Source organism: Procambarus clarkii, chromosome 5 (assembly GCF_040958095.1).
Source record: "Procambarus clarkii isolate CNS0578487 chromosome 5, FALCON_Pclarkii_2.0, whole genome shotgun sequence".
In the NCBI taxonomy this organism is placed as follows: Eukaryota; Metazoa; Arthropoda; class Malacostraca; order Decapoda; family Cambaridae; genus Procambarus; species Procambarus clarkii.
In genome coordinates this window covers 6673398-6685920 of record NC_091154.1, presented here as the reverse complement: position 1 = coordinate 6685920, position 12523 = coordinate 6673398, and the positions used below count along the sequence as shown (strand labels likewise).

Genomic DNA, 12523 nt, shown 5'->3' with positions numbered 1-12523 from the left:
TAGTACTGGAACACTGTAGTACAGGAACACTGTAACACTGTAGTACAGGAACACTGTAACACTGTAGTACAGGAACACTGTAGTACAGGAACACTGTAGTACTGGAACACTGTAGTACAGGAACACTGTAACACTGTAGTACAGGAACACTGTAACACTGTAGTACAGGAACACTGTAACACTGTAGTACTGGAACACTGTAGTACAGGAACACTGTAGCACTGGAACACTGTAGTACAGGAACACTGTAACACTGTAGTACTGGAACACTGTAGTACTGGAACACTGTAGTACAGGAACACTGTAACACTGTAGTACAGGAACACTGTAGTACAGGAACACTGTAGCACAGGAACACTGTAACACTGTAGTACCGGAACACTGTAACACTGTAGTACAGGAACACTGTAACACTGTAGTACAGGAACACTGTAACACTGTAGTACAGGAACACTGTAAAACTCTAGTACAGGAACACTGTAACACTGTAGTACAGGAACACTGTAACACTGTAGTACAGGAACACTGTAACAATGTAGTACAGGAACACTGTAATACTGTAGTACAGGAACACTGTAACACTGTAGTACAGGAACACTGTAACACTGTAGTACAGGAACACTGTAACACTGTAGTACAGGAACACTGTAACAATGTAGTACAGGAACACTGTAACACTGTAGTACAGGAACACTGTAACACTGTAGTACAGGAACACTGTAACACTGTAGTACAGGAACACTGTAACACTGTAGTACAGGAACACTGTAACAATGTAGTACAGGAACACTGTAACACTGTAGTACAAGAACACTGTAACACTGTAGTACAGGAACACTGTAACACTGTAGTACAGGAACACTGTAACACTGTAGTACAGGAACACTGTAACACTGTAGTACAGGAACACTTGCCAACCGTCGTAATATTTACGGAGAGTATTAAGAGTTTAATGCCACTGGAGAGAGATAGTGGCCGTCGGGTAAATTCTGGTAAATACTGTACACTGAGCGGGGATATTTTGAGGGACTGGGCCCACTCCCCCTCCCCCCCCCCCCACTCGGTTGGGGGGAGGGGGTGGGGGGGGGGGAGACGGTGACGGCAGAGACAGTGACGGATTGATAACTCCCACAGTAGACTCCGTGTAGTTGGGACGAAAGGATATCCTCCACACACACACTGCTCCTCCGGGGTAAGTCGATGGCTCTCTCGTGTCATCATTAAACACAGGCCTTATTAATAACAGAAAACTTCTCACCCAAGAGGGATTCGAACCTAAGACAGCCACGCAGGGGCTCCAGGTACCTTAGCGTGTCCGGTACTCTCACCACTAGGCCACAACGACTCTTAAAAGAACTTGGAAGTTGTAAGACTCTTAGGCTAATTTCCAACAGCACTCGCTCACCTTTTTGGCCAATATATATGTTATATATGTGTATATATATATATATATATATATATATATATATATATATATATATATATGTATATATATATATATATATATATATATATATATATATATATATATATATATATATATATATATATATATATATATATATATCAGAGCAAGAGTCAGCAAGAAAATAGAAGAAGGCAACACAATAGGGACGATCAGAGTCATCACCAGTGAAGACACAGTTGCCACCAGAGACGCCGATACAGCACAAGCCCTGAGGGAAAAACACTGACCCAGAGCTCCTCGTGACGACAGTGTTCCCCTAGTCAGTGTCACCAGAGCAGAACCCCTGTGTGTGCTCGAATCCGTGGTGCGTAAAGCAGCCTTTTCCTTCCCAACAGGATCAGCAGGCGGGTTCACAATACTAAGACCCAGCCACATGAAACAAATGCTCAACCCTGCACTAGGAGACATTGCACAGGGCCTCCTGGTGGAACTAACTAGATTCTCCAACACATGTCTAGCTGGCAACATACCAGAGACCATACGGCCTCTCTTTTGGCACTACCCTCTGTGCCCTGAGGAAAAAGGATAAAGGAGTCAAACCGTTACCTGTGACCAATTCACTCTAGTGCCTCGTCGCTAAGGCTGCTGCTAGAACAGTTAGCCAAGCAGCAGACATGCTGAAGCCAAAACAGCTTGGGTTTGGTATTCCCCAAGGGTGTGAGGCAGCGGCTCATGCAGCTTGAGCCTACATTACCAACATTACAAATAAAAAAGCCCTGATTAAACTGGATTTCAAAAATACTTCCAATCTGGTTAGAAGGGATGCAGTACTCAGTGCGGTTCATCGCCTTTTTCCTTCCCTCTACCCGTTTGTAAACTCATGCTACAGCAAGAATCTAACTCTGTTATTCGGGGAACATGAAATTGAGTCACAAGAAGGTGTCCAACAGGGTGACCCCCTTGCTCCTTTTCTTTTCTGCCTAGTCATCAAGGAAGTCGCCGATAACCTGTCCAGTGAGCTCAACATTTGGTTTTTGGACGATGGTACTCTAGCCGGCTCCCCAGCCTCACTCTTGGACGACATAAGAATAATACAGGAGCAAGGAGCAAGCCTTGGCCTCACCCTGAACTCTTCCAAGTGCGAAATAACCTCCACCAACCAGCACATAATAGAGCAAATAATGGTTGTTTTGCCTGACATTCATACAACCAACCCTGAGGACAGCACACGTCTAGGTGTTCGTCTTGGAGGGAATGCCATCGACGAGGTCCTGGGTAAGATCACTGACCTGAAGAGGATGAACGAGAGGATTGAAGACATCGATGCTCATGATGCACATTACCTCATCACCAGATGCTTGTCCCTCCCCAGGCTGACCTACTTTCTTAGATGTTCGCCATCTTTCAATAATATTAAATTAGAAGAGTACGACAGCTTGCTGAAATCAATGCTAGAAAAAGCCCTCAACCTTTCTCTCAGCGACACACAGTGGAAACAGGCCTCCCTTCCTGTCAGACTCGGGGCCTTGGCGTGCGCACAGCAACACAAATTGCTGTACCAGCGTTCCTGTCCTCTTCAGTGGGGTCTGACAACTTGGTGAAGGAAATCCTACCTGAGTACCTATGTCAACAGGCAGGGATACATGATCTCACCTTTGCGGTCTGCACCACCAAATGGGTCTCTCTCGCAGGACCAGCACCCCAACCACCACCTTCTGTAGCTCACAAGCAATCCAGCTGGGATCGCCCCATTGTCGACGAAGGAGCTGTGACATGCTAGAAGCTGCGGCAACACCACATGACACTGCCCGACTTAGCGCTGTAGCAGCTCCCCATGCAGGTGACTTCCTGTTAGCAACCTCAATGTCAGCAACCGGCACCCGTCTCACACTGCAGGCCCTTCGAATTGCCGTGGCTCTCCGCCTCACTTCCCCAATCCACACCGAATACAGGTGTATTTGCGGCGAGGTAATGGCTGACAGGTACGGACGGCATGGCCTTCTCTGCCAAAGGACAGGAAGATGGCATGGAAGAGGTTAACAACATTATTAAGAGAAGCCTTATCACAGCCGATTGTCCAGCAGAGAGAGAGAGAGACCCGTTACCTAATGACCTGCAAATCTCATTAGCCTGTCGGTCGCCCAGACAGGATCACAGTGAACCCCTGGAAGAATGGTAGACAGTTGGTGTGGGATTACACTTGCGTTTCAACTTTAGCTAACAACCTATGTTGACTTCAGTGCTGCACAGGCAGGCACAGCTGCTAATCACCGGGAAGCAGCCAAGTTGCTTAAATACAGAGATTTTGATCACCACTACAATTTTTTCCCCATTGCCTCAAAGACACTTGGTGCCTGGGGTAAAAGTGCTGCTATTTTTTTAATGAGCTGGGTTCTAAGCTAATAGAAACAACTAGAGACCCTAGAGCCACAAGTTTCCTCTTTCAGCGTCTTAGTGTGGCGATCCAGAGAGGAAATGCTCACTGCATCCATGGTTCCTGCCCGCCATCTGAGGAGCTGGAGGAGCTCTACAACCTGTGACAAGTAGCCTTGTACCCTGAATGTAACCAATGTTGTAACCCTTTTTGTGTTAAGAAATTTTAAATAAAATAAAGTAATATATATATATATATATATATATATATATATATATATATATATATATATATATATATATATATATTTTATTAAATATGACCGAAAAAGTAAGATTAATAATTCTAACACGAATTTTCTCAATCTTTCGTACATTATGCTTCACTGTTGGAGGTAAATCAAAAATCACTTCTCCAAAATTCATTTTTATTTCTAGTCTGACGCGACACGGGCGCGTTTCGTAAAACTTATTACATTTTCAAAGACTTCACAAATACACAACTGATTAGAACTTGCATTTCCCTGATTTTATATCTACTTTTGAGTGAGGTGGGAAGGGTGATGTGGCATTACATTTGAGTGAGGTGGGAAGGATGATGTGGCATTAGAGGATATTAATAGGGTATTAAAAGTATCAACACAAGACAGAACACGAAACAATGGATATTGAATAGAAGTGTTTGTAGAAAGCCTATTGGTCCATATTTCTTGATGCTTCTATATTGGAGCGGAGTCTTGAGGTGGGTAGAATATAGTTGTGCAATAATTGGCTGTTGATTGCTAGTGTTGACTTCTTGATGTGTAGTGCCTCGCAAACGTCAAGCCGCCTGCTATCGCTGTATCTATCGATGATTTCTGTGTTGTTTACTAGGATTTCTCTGGCGATGGTTTGGTTATGGGAAGAGATTATATGTTCCTTAATGGAGCCCTGTTGTTTATGCATCGTTAAACGCCTAGAAAGAGATGTTGTTGTCTTGCCTATATACTGGGTTTTTTGGAGCTTACAGTCCCCAAGTGGGCATTTGAAGGCATAGACGACGTTAGTCTCTTTTAAAGCGTTCTGTTTCGTGTCTGGAGAGTTTCTCATGAGTAGGCTGGCCGTTTTTCTGGTTTTATAGTAAATCGTCAGTTGTATCCTCTGATTTTTGTCTGTAGGGATAACGTTTCTATTAACAATATCTTTCAGGACCCTTTCCTCTGTTTTATGAGCTGTGGAAAAGAAGTTCCTGTAAAATAGTCTAATAGGGGGTATAGGTGTTGTGTTAGTTGTCTCTTCAGAGGTTGCATGGCTTTTCACTTTCCTTCTTATGATGTCTTCGATGAAACCATTGGAGAAGCCGTTATTGACTAGAACCTGCCTTACCCTACAGAGTTCTTCGTCGACTTGCTTCCATTCTGAGCTGTGGCTGAGAGCACGGTCGACGTATGCGTTAACAACACTCCTCTTGTACCTGTCAGGGCAGTCGCTGTTGGCATTTAGGCACATTCCTATGTTTGTTTCCTTTGTGTAGACTGCAGTGTGGAAACCTCCGCCCTTTTCCATGACTGTTACATCTAGAAAAGGCAGCTTCCCATCCTTTTCCGTCTCGTAAGTGAAACGCAGCACGGAACTCTGCTCAAATGCCTCCTTCAGCTCCTGCAGATGTCTGACATCAGGTACCTGTGTAAAAATGTCGTCAACATACCTGCAGTATATGGCCGGTTTCAAGTTCATGTCGACTAAGACTTTTTGCTCGATGGTACCCATGTAGAAGTTTGCAAACAGGACACCTAGGGGAGAACCCATAGGTGTCCTGAAACCAGAAAAACCAGAAAAACCAGAAAAACGGCCAGCCTACTCATGAGAAACTCTCCAGACACGAAACAGAACGCTTTAAAAGAGACTAACGTCGTCTATGCCTTCAAATGCCCACTTGGGGACTGTAAGCTCCAAAAAACCCAGTATATAGGCAAGACAACAACATCTCTTTCTAGGCGTTTAACGATGCATAAACAACAGGGCTCCATTAAGGAACATATAATCTCTTCCCATAACCAAACCATCGCCAGAGAAATCCTAGTAAACAACACAGAAATCATCGATAGATACAGCGATAGCAGGCGGCTTGACGTTTGCGAGGCACTACACATCAAGAAGTCAACACCAGCAATCAACAGCCAATTATTGCACAACTATATTCTACCCACCTCAAGACTCCGCTCCAATATAGAAGCATCAAGAAATATGGACCAATAGGCTTTCTACAAACACTTCTATTCAATATCCATTGTTTCGTGTTCTGTCTTGTGTTGATACTTTTAATACCCTATTAATATCCTCTAATGCCACATCATCCTTCCCACCTCACTCAAATGTAATGCCACATCACCCTTCCCACCTCACTCAAAAGTAGATATAAAATCAGGGAAATGCAAGTTCTAATCAGTTGTGTATTTGTGAAGTCTTTGAAAATGTAATAAGTTTTACGAAACGCGCCCGTGTCGCGTCAGACTAGAAATAAAAATGAATTTTGGAGAAGTGATTTTTGATTTACCTCCAACAGTGAAGCATAATGTACGAAAGATTGAGAAAATTCGTGTTAGAATTATTAATCTTACTTTTTCGGTCATATTTAATAAAATATGTCTACAGGAAAGACTGCTACCAAAATATACTAATATATATATATATATATATATATATATATATATATATATATATATATATATATATATATATATATATATATATATATATTCAGGCATGTTTGCATTTGTGTTCCTCACGTGTGCCCCAAAGAATGAGGTGATTTTATAAAATACTATAGCCAAGATTACTATCAGAGTGTTGGCGCGGGGATGGGGAATTAGCCTTGGCTACCGGTCGGCCGAGCGGACAGCACGCTAGACTTGTGATCCGGTGGTCCTGGGTTCGATCCCAGGCGCCGGCGAGAAACAATGGGCAGAGTTTTTTTCACCCCTATGCCCCTGTTACCTAGCAGTAAAATAGGTACCTGGGTGTTAGTCAGCTGTCATGGGCTGCTTCCTGAGGGTGGAGGCCTGGTCGAGGACCGGGCCGCGGGGACACTAAAAGCCCCGAAATCATCACAAGATAATCTCAAGAAACCATCATCTTTTGTCTGGTCGTAATGGTCGAGTGGTTAAGGTCTCCTGTTCACCAGTTGCAGAGTGCTCCTGGCAGTATGGGTTCGAGTCACTCCTGGGGTGTGAGTTTTCAGTTGTATATATGCCTGGGGACCATTCAGGCTTGTGCGCATATATATATATATATATATATATATATATATATATATATATATATATATATATATATATATATATATATATATATATATATATATATATATATATATATATTGTGACGGGAAGGTGTTGGAGTATAGATGTTCGGCAGTCTTCCAATGGCAGGTGTCAATGCCTGGTCACACTTCCAAAAAAAAAGATAGACTGCTTGCCTGTTGTCTGTGGTAAGTGAGAGGGAGGAACACGTAAAACACAAAGTATGAACAATGAAACTTTAATATTTACTTTAAACATAAATAAAAATAAAGACAAATCTCGGGGAAATGAATAGTGCAATTAAATAACAAAGATAAATGCAAAAACAATGTGAAACAAAATAGTAAATGGTGAAATGGTGCTGAGAATATTGGCTATGGCTGAGACCTCCCTTAGTATACAAAAGCCAGAGAGCTTAGTATGCCAGAGAGAGATGTCAGCTCTTAGAGCACAAAGAATATTCTGAAGTTGATGGCTGGTCCAGGCTCAGACATCGACTCAGGTAGATGGCGCTGAGGTGCAGTGTGCAGGTGTGCAGTCGGCGAGTCACCAATCAGGAGCAGGCAGGCTGGGATGGGTAGTTGGCTGGTTGACGACGAGCCGGCGTGGAGGGAGTGTGGAGTTGGGGGTTTAGGGTACGTTTTGCCTCCTGGTCAAAACGTTTCGTGCTACTGGTGGACGTATCTTGAATGTAGCATCTTATACTTGTAGACTGGACATAACTTTAGGTAGGGAAGAGCAGGCTCAATCTCTCTTGAAAGAGATTATCATCACAATATATATATATATATATATATATATATATATATATATATATATATATATATATATATATATATATAGGGGGGTACCACCTCTGGTGCAATTATAGGGACCCACAGCCTCAGAGAAGGGAACACAGAGCATTCAGGGAAAAACTTGCCATTTAGCTATGAATACGTAAGAGTTTTCGCTTCTCCTACCACCCCCCATATATCTCTCCTACCACCCCCCATATATATATATATATATATATATATATATATATATATATATATATATATATATATATATATATATATATATATATATATATATATATATATATATATATATATATGTGTGTGTGTGTGTGTGTGTGTTAGCATATTTTGGTAGCAGTCTTTCTTGTAAACACATTTTGTTGAATATGAGCGAAAATGTAAGATTAATAAGTCTAACACGAATCTTCTCAATATTTCTTATGTTTTTCTTCACTGTCGATGGTAATAAAAATAACAATTCTCCGAAATGCATTTTTTAATTGTCTGACGCCTGAGCGCGTTTCGTAATTCGTATTACATTTTCATATATACATACATACATACATATATATATATATATATATATATATATATATATATATATATATATATATATATATGCGAACAAGCCTGAATGGTCCCCAGGACAATATGCAACTGAAAACTCACACCCCAGAAGTGACTCGAACCCATACTCCCAGGAGCAACGCAACTGGTATGTACAAGACGCCTTAATCCACTTGACCATCACGACCGGACAAAATGAGGTGATAGCCGAGGCTATTTGAACCACCCCACCGCCGGCACTCGGATAGTAATCTTGGGCATAGCATTTTACCAAATCACCTCATTCTTTGGGGCACACGTGAGGAACACAAATGCGAACAAGCCTGAATGGTCCCCAGGACAATATGCAACTGAAAACTCACACCCCAGAAGTGACTCGAACCCATACTCCCAGGAGCAACGCAACTGGTATGTACAAGACGCCTTAATCCACTTGACCATCACGACCGGACAAAATGAGGTGATAGCCGAGGCTATTTGAACCACCCCACCGCCGGCACTCGGATAGTAATCTTGGGCATAGCATTTTACCAAATCACCTCATTCTTTGGGGCACACGTGAGGAACACAAATGCGAACAAGCCTGAATGGTCCCCAGGACAATATGCAACTGAAAACTCACCCCAGAAGTGACTCGAACCCATACTCCCAGGAGCAACGCAACTGGTATGTACAAGACGCCTTAATCCACTTGACCATCACGACCGGACAAAATGAGGTGATAGCCGAGGCTATTTGAACCACCCCACCGCCGGCACTCGGATAGTAATCTTGGGCATAGCATTTTACCAAATCACCTCATTCTTTGGGGCACACGTGAGGAACACAAATGCGAACAAGCCTGAATGGTCCCCAGGACAATATGCAACTGAAAACTCACCCCAGAAGTGACTCGAACCCATACTCCCAGGAGCAACGCAACTGGTATGTACAAGACGCCTTAATCCACTTGACCATCACGACCGGACAAAATGAGGTGATAGCCGAGGCTATTTGAACCACCCCACCGCCGGCACTCGGATAGTAATCTTGGGCATAGCATTTTACCAAATCACCTCATTCTTTGGGGCACACGTGAGGAACACAAATGCGAACAAGCCTGAATGGTCCCCAGGACAATATGCAACTGAAAACTCACCCCAGAAGTGACTCGAACCCATACTCCCAGGAGCAACGCAACTGGTATGTACAAGACGCCTTAATCCACTTGACCATCACGACCGGACAAAATGAGGTGATAGCCGAGGCTATTTGAACCACCCCACCGCCGGCGGTGGGGTGGTTCAAATAGCCTCGGCTATCACCTCATTTTGTCCGGTCGTGATGGTCAAGTGGATTAAGGCGTCTTGTACATACCAGTTGCGTTGCTCCTGGGAGTATGGGTTCGAGTCACTTCTGGGGTGTGAGTTTTCAGTTATATATATATATATATATATATATATATATAGAGAGAGAGAGAGAGAGAGAGAGAGAGAGAGAGAGAGAGAGAGAGAGAGAGAGAGAGAGAGAGAGAGAGAGAGAGAGAGAGAGAGAGAGAGAGAGAGAGAGAGAGAGAGAGAGAGAGAGAGAGAGAGAGAGAGAGAGAGATGTAAATAAATCTCTCGGTTGAATCTTGATGAATCAGTAAAATCTTGTCTTATGGATAAAATAGGCGAAGGTATAGATATTCATATTTTGTTTCATATTTCAGATATTGTGATGAGTGTGTTGTTGGAGGCGGCGGCCATCTTGGTTGTGTGGGCAGACGCTGCCGGCGGCGTGGGAAGCAGCACCTGCAACGCCTTGTTCCCCAGGGACCAGCAGAGCCAACCAGTTTACCTCCCAGCGATTATGCAGTTCGAGCAAGGCGCCTTCCGGAGCTGGGAGAGCCAGTGGGAGGTAGTGACGGCGGAGGGAGAAGAACCGCTGGCCTGCCTGGAGGTCGCTGGAGCTACTTTGTTGACATCCGTCCGGTTGGCTGCATCCGGCTGCGACGTCGTCAGCGGCTGGGAACAGACGGCAGAGTACCCGCCGTTTGTACCGGGAGAAGGACAGTGGCAAAATGTGTTCTCCCTATTTGTCACCTCCTCCGACGGATCCTTCAGCGTTGATCTTAACCGACGACCGGATTACGCCGTCATCCAGAGACTCGTGACACCAACCGAAAGCAACGACTTGCCACAAGACCAAGTTCCACCAACAGCTGTGGGCATCAGGAGAGTCAACATGACGCACGGCGGACCTAAAGTTAAATTTCCCGCCGTGTGGCGTCACGGGAAGTGTCTGGGCGTGGCCGACTGTTACAATGGCTGGGCTTACCTGAGCCTCCAGCCCACAGACACGGCCTCCCTGGCTCACATGCCAGGGGAAGACATCATAGAAGTCAAGATCTCGCTGTCGAACTGCTTCCCAGACTACCTGATTGGCGTCCACCGCATTCCGGCCGCCACTAACAGCACCTCCTGGAGCCTGGCGGTGCGGTACAGGCGGGAAGGTCGCTACCACAGCCTCACAGCCACACTGGACGGCGCCACGACGCTCTTCTCCACCACAGTGGAGCATCATGGCCGCGACTGTTCCGGCAGCTGGTTCCTGCTGGGGGTCAGAGGCGCCAAGATATTCCCAAACTGCTACAGCGACTCTGTCGTCCACCCCGTCATGCTCTTCTCCCGCTCCTCAGCCTCTATGCTCAATGGACTCTATGCTCTGTACGCCCTCATGCTGCTCTGTCTTATGCTCTAACATATGACAGTGAAACCCTGTCTCTGGATTTGCCACTCCGTAAAAAATGCAACTGTCTTCCCTAGCCGTAAACGTAAAAAATCAAAACAATCAATCCTATCTAACAATCAATCTATCCTAACCCAAGCATCTATCCTATCAACCTAACCAATCGAGGCCGATGAAGACACGTCAATATTAGCATGCTTTCATTTATATTATTATATGTCGCATGTCTAACGGACTGGTCGGTCGGTCTAAACAACGCCAATTGATGATAAAAAGATGAAATTTAGTGGGTTATACCTAGCCGCGGGTGATACTTTACCTGAATTTACCTGAGGGCTACTATATCTAGTAGCCCCGACGGGGACAGGCAGCCCTGAGGGCCACCATCTCTAGTGGCCTCGACGGGGACAGGCAGCCCTGAGGGCCACCACCACTAGTGACCCCCGGCGGGGGACAGGAAGCCCTGAGGGCCACCATCTCTAGTGGCCTCGACGGGGACAGGAAGCCTGCTAATATTGTCTTATCCAGTTAATTATCAGCAGAAGAAATGTCTCCGACATTTACGGCTTCAGCGGCAAAGTCTCACAGTAACTGACTGAATGTTCAACATTTTCTGCAAGTGTGAGTGTCCAAAAATTCTAGTCATATAATACATACATATATATAGACATAATTGGTATCATTAAAATCCTTACTATCTTGAGATGATTTCGGGGCTTTAGTGTCCCCGCGGCCCGGTCCTCGACCAGGCCTCCACCCCCAGGAAGCAGCCCGTGACAGCTGACTAACACCCAGGTACCTATTTACTGCTAGGTAACAGGGGCATTCAGGGTGAAAGAAACTTTCTGAGCTTGGAAAGGAATTTGTTTCTGCCTCGTGCGGGAATCGAACCCGCGCCACAGAATTACGAGTCCTGCGCGCTATCCACCAGACTACGAGGCCCCACAGTTACTAAGCAACACGTACAAAACAATGTCTGTCTGTTCAAAGCGGGAGGCTGCACAGTTTAAGACTAACCTCACCCAACTCCCCAGATGACTCATGTACGAGACACTGGTCAGTTGGGGTTAGCCCCAGTGCCATTTTTTATGAGATATCGCCATCAATAGCGACCGCCCCCCCCCCACACACCCGGGTCCTCAGCAGTTGTCATGAACTTTGAACTCAGTGCTTCGTAATATTTAATTTTCTGAGAGGGAAGGAGAAGGGGGAAAGTTGGGGAAGATGAGGGGTGTTGAGGGAAGATCATGATGAGTATGGGGAGCACAACACTCACAGGATGAGTATGGGGAGCACACACTCACAGGATGAGTATGGGGTACACAACACTCACAGGATGAGTATGGGGAGCACACACTCACAGGATGAGTATGGGGTACACAACACTCACAGGATGAGTATGG

At 44.8% G+C, this 12523-nt stretch overlaps 1 protein-coding gene across 2 annotated transcripts in view; it reads left to right on the top strand.

Annotated features, from left to right (window-relative positions):
- LOC123764132 (uncharacterized) overlaps positions 1-11793 on the top strand; it is a 70183-nt gene extending 58390 nt beyond the window's left edge. The window contains exons 1-2 of one of the 2 annotated variants that reach the window (XM_045751697.2): positions 1094-1192; positions 10102-11793. In XM_045751697.2, the coding sequence (XP_045607653.1) occupies positions 10110-11132 (1023 nt within the window). In that variant the 5' untranslated portion in view covers positions 1094-1192; positions 10102-10109 and the 3' untranslated portion in view covers positions 11133-11793. Of the gene's footprint in view, positions 1-1093; positions 1193-10101 lie in introns of those variants that run through there. The other variant, XM_045751690.2, reaches the window with a different exon arrangement.
- Positions 11794-12523: the final 730 nt, after the last annotated feature.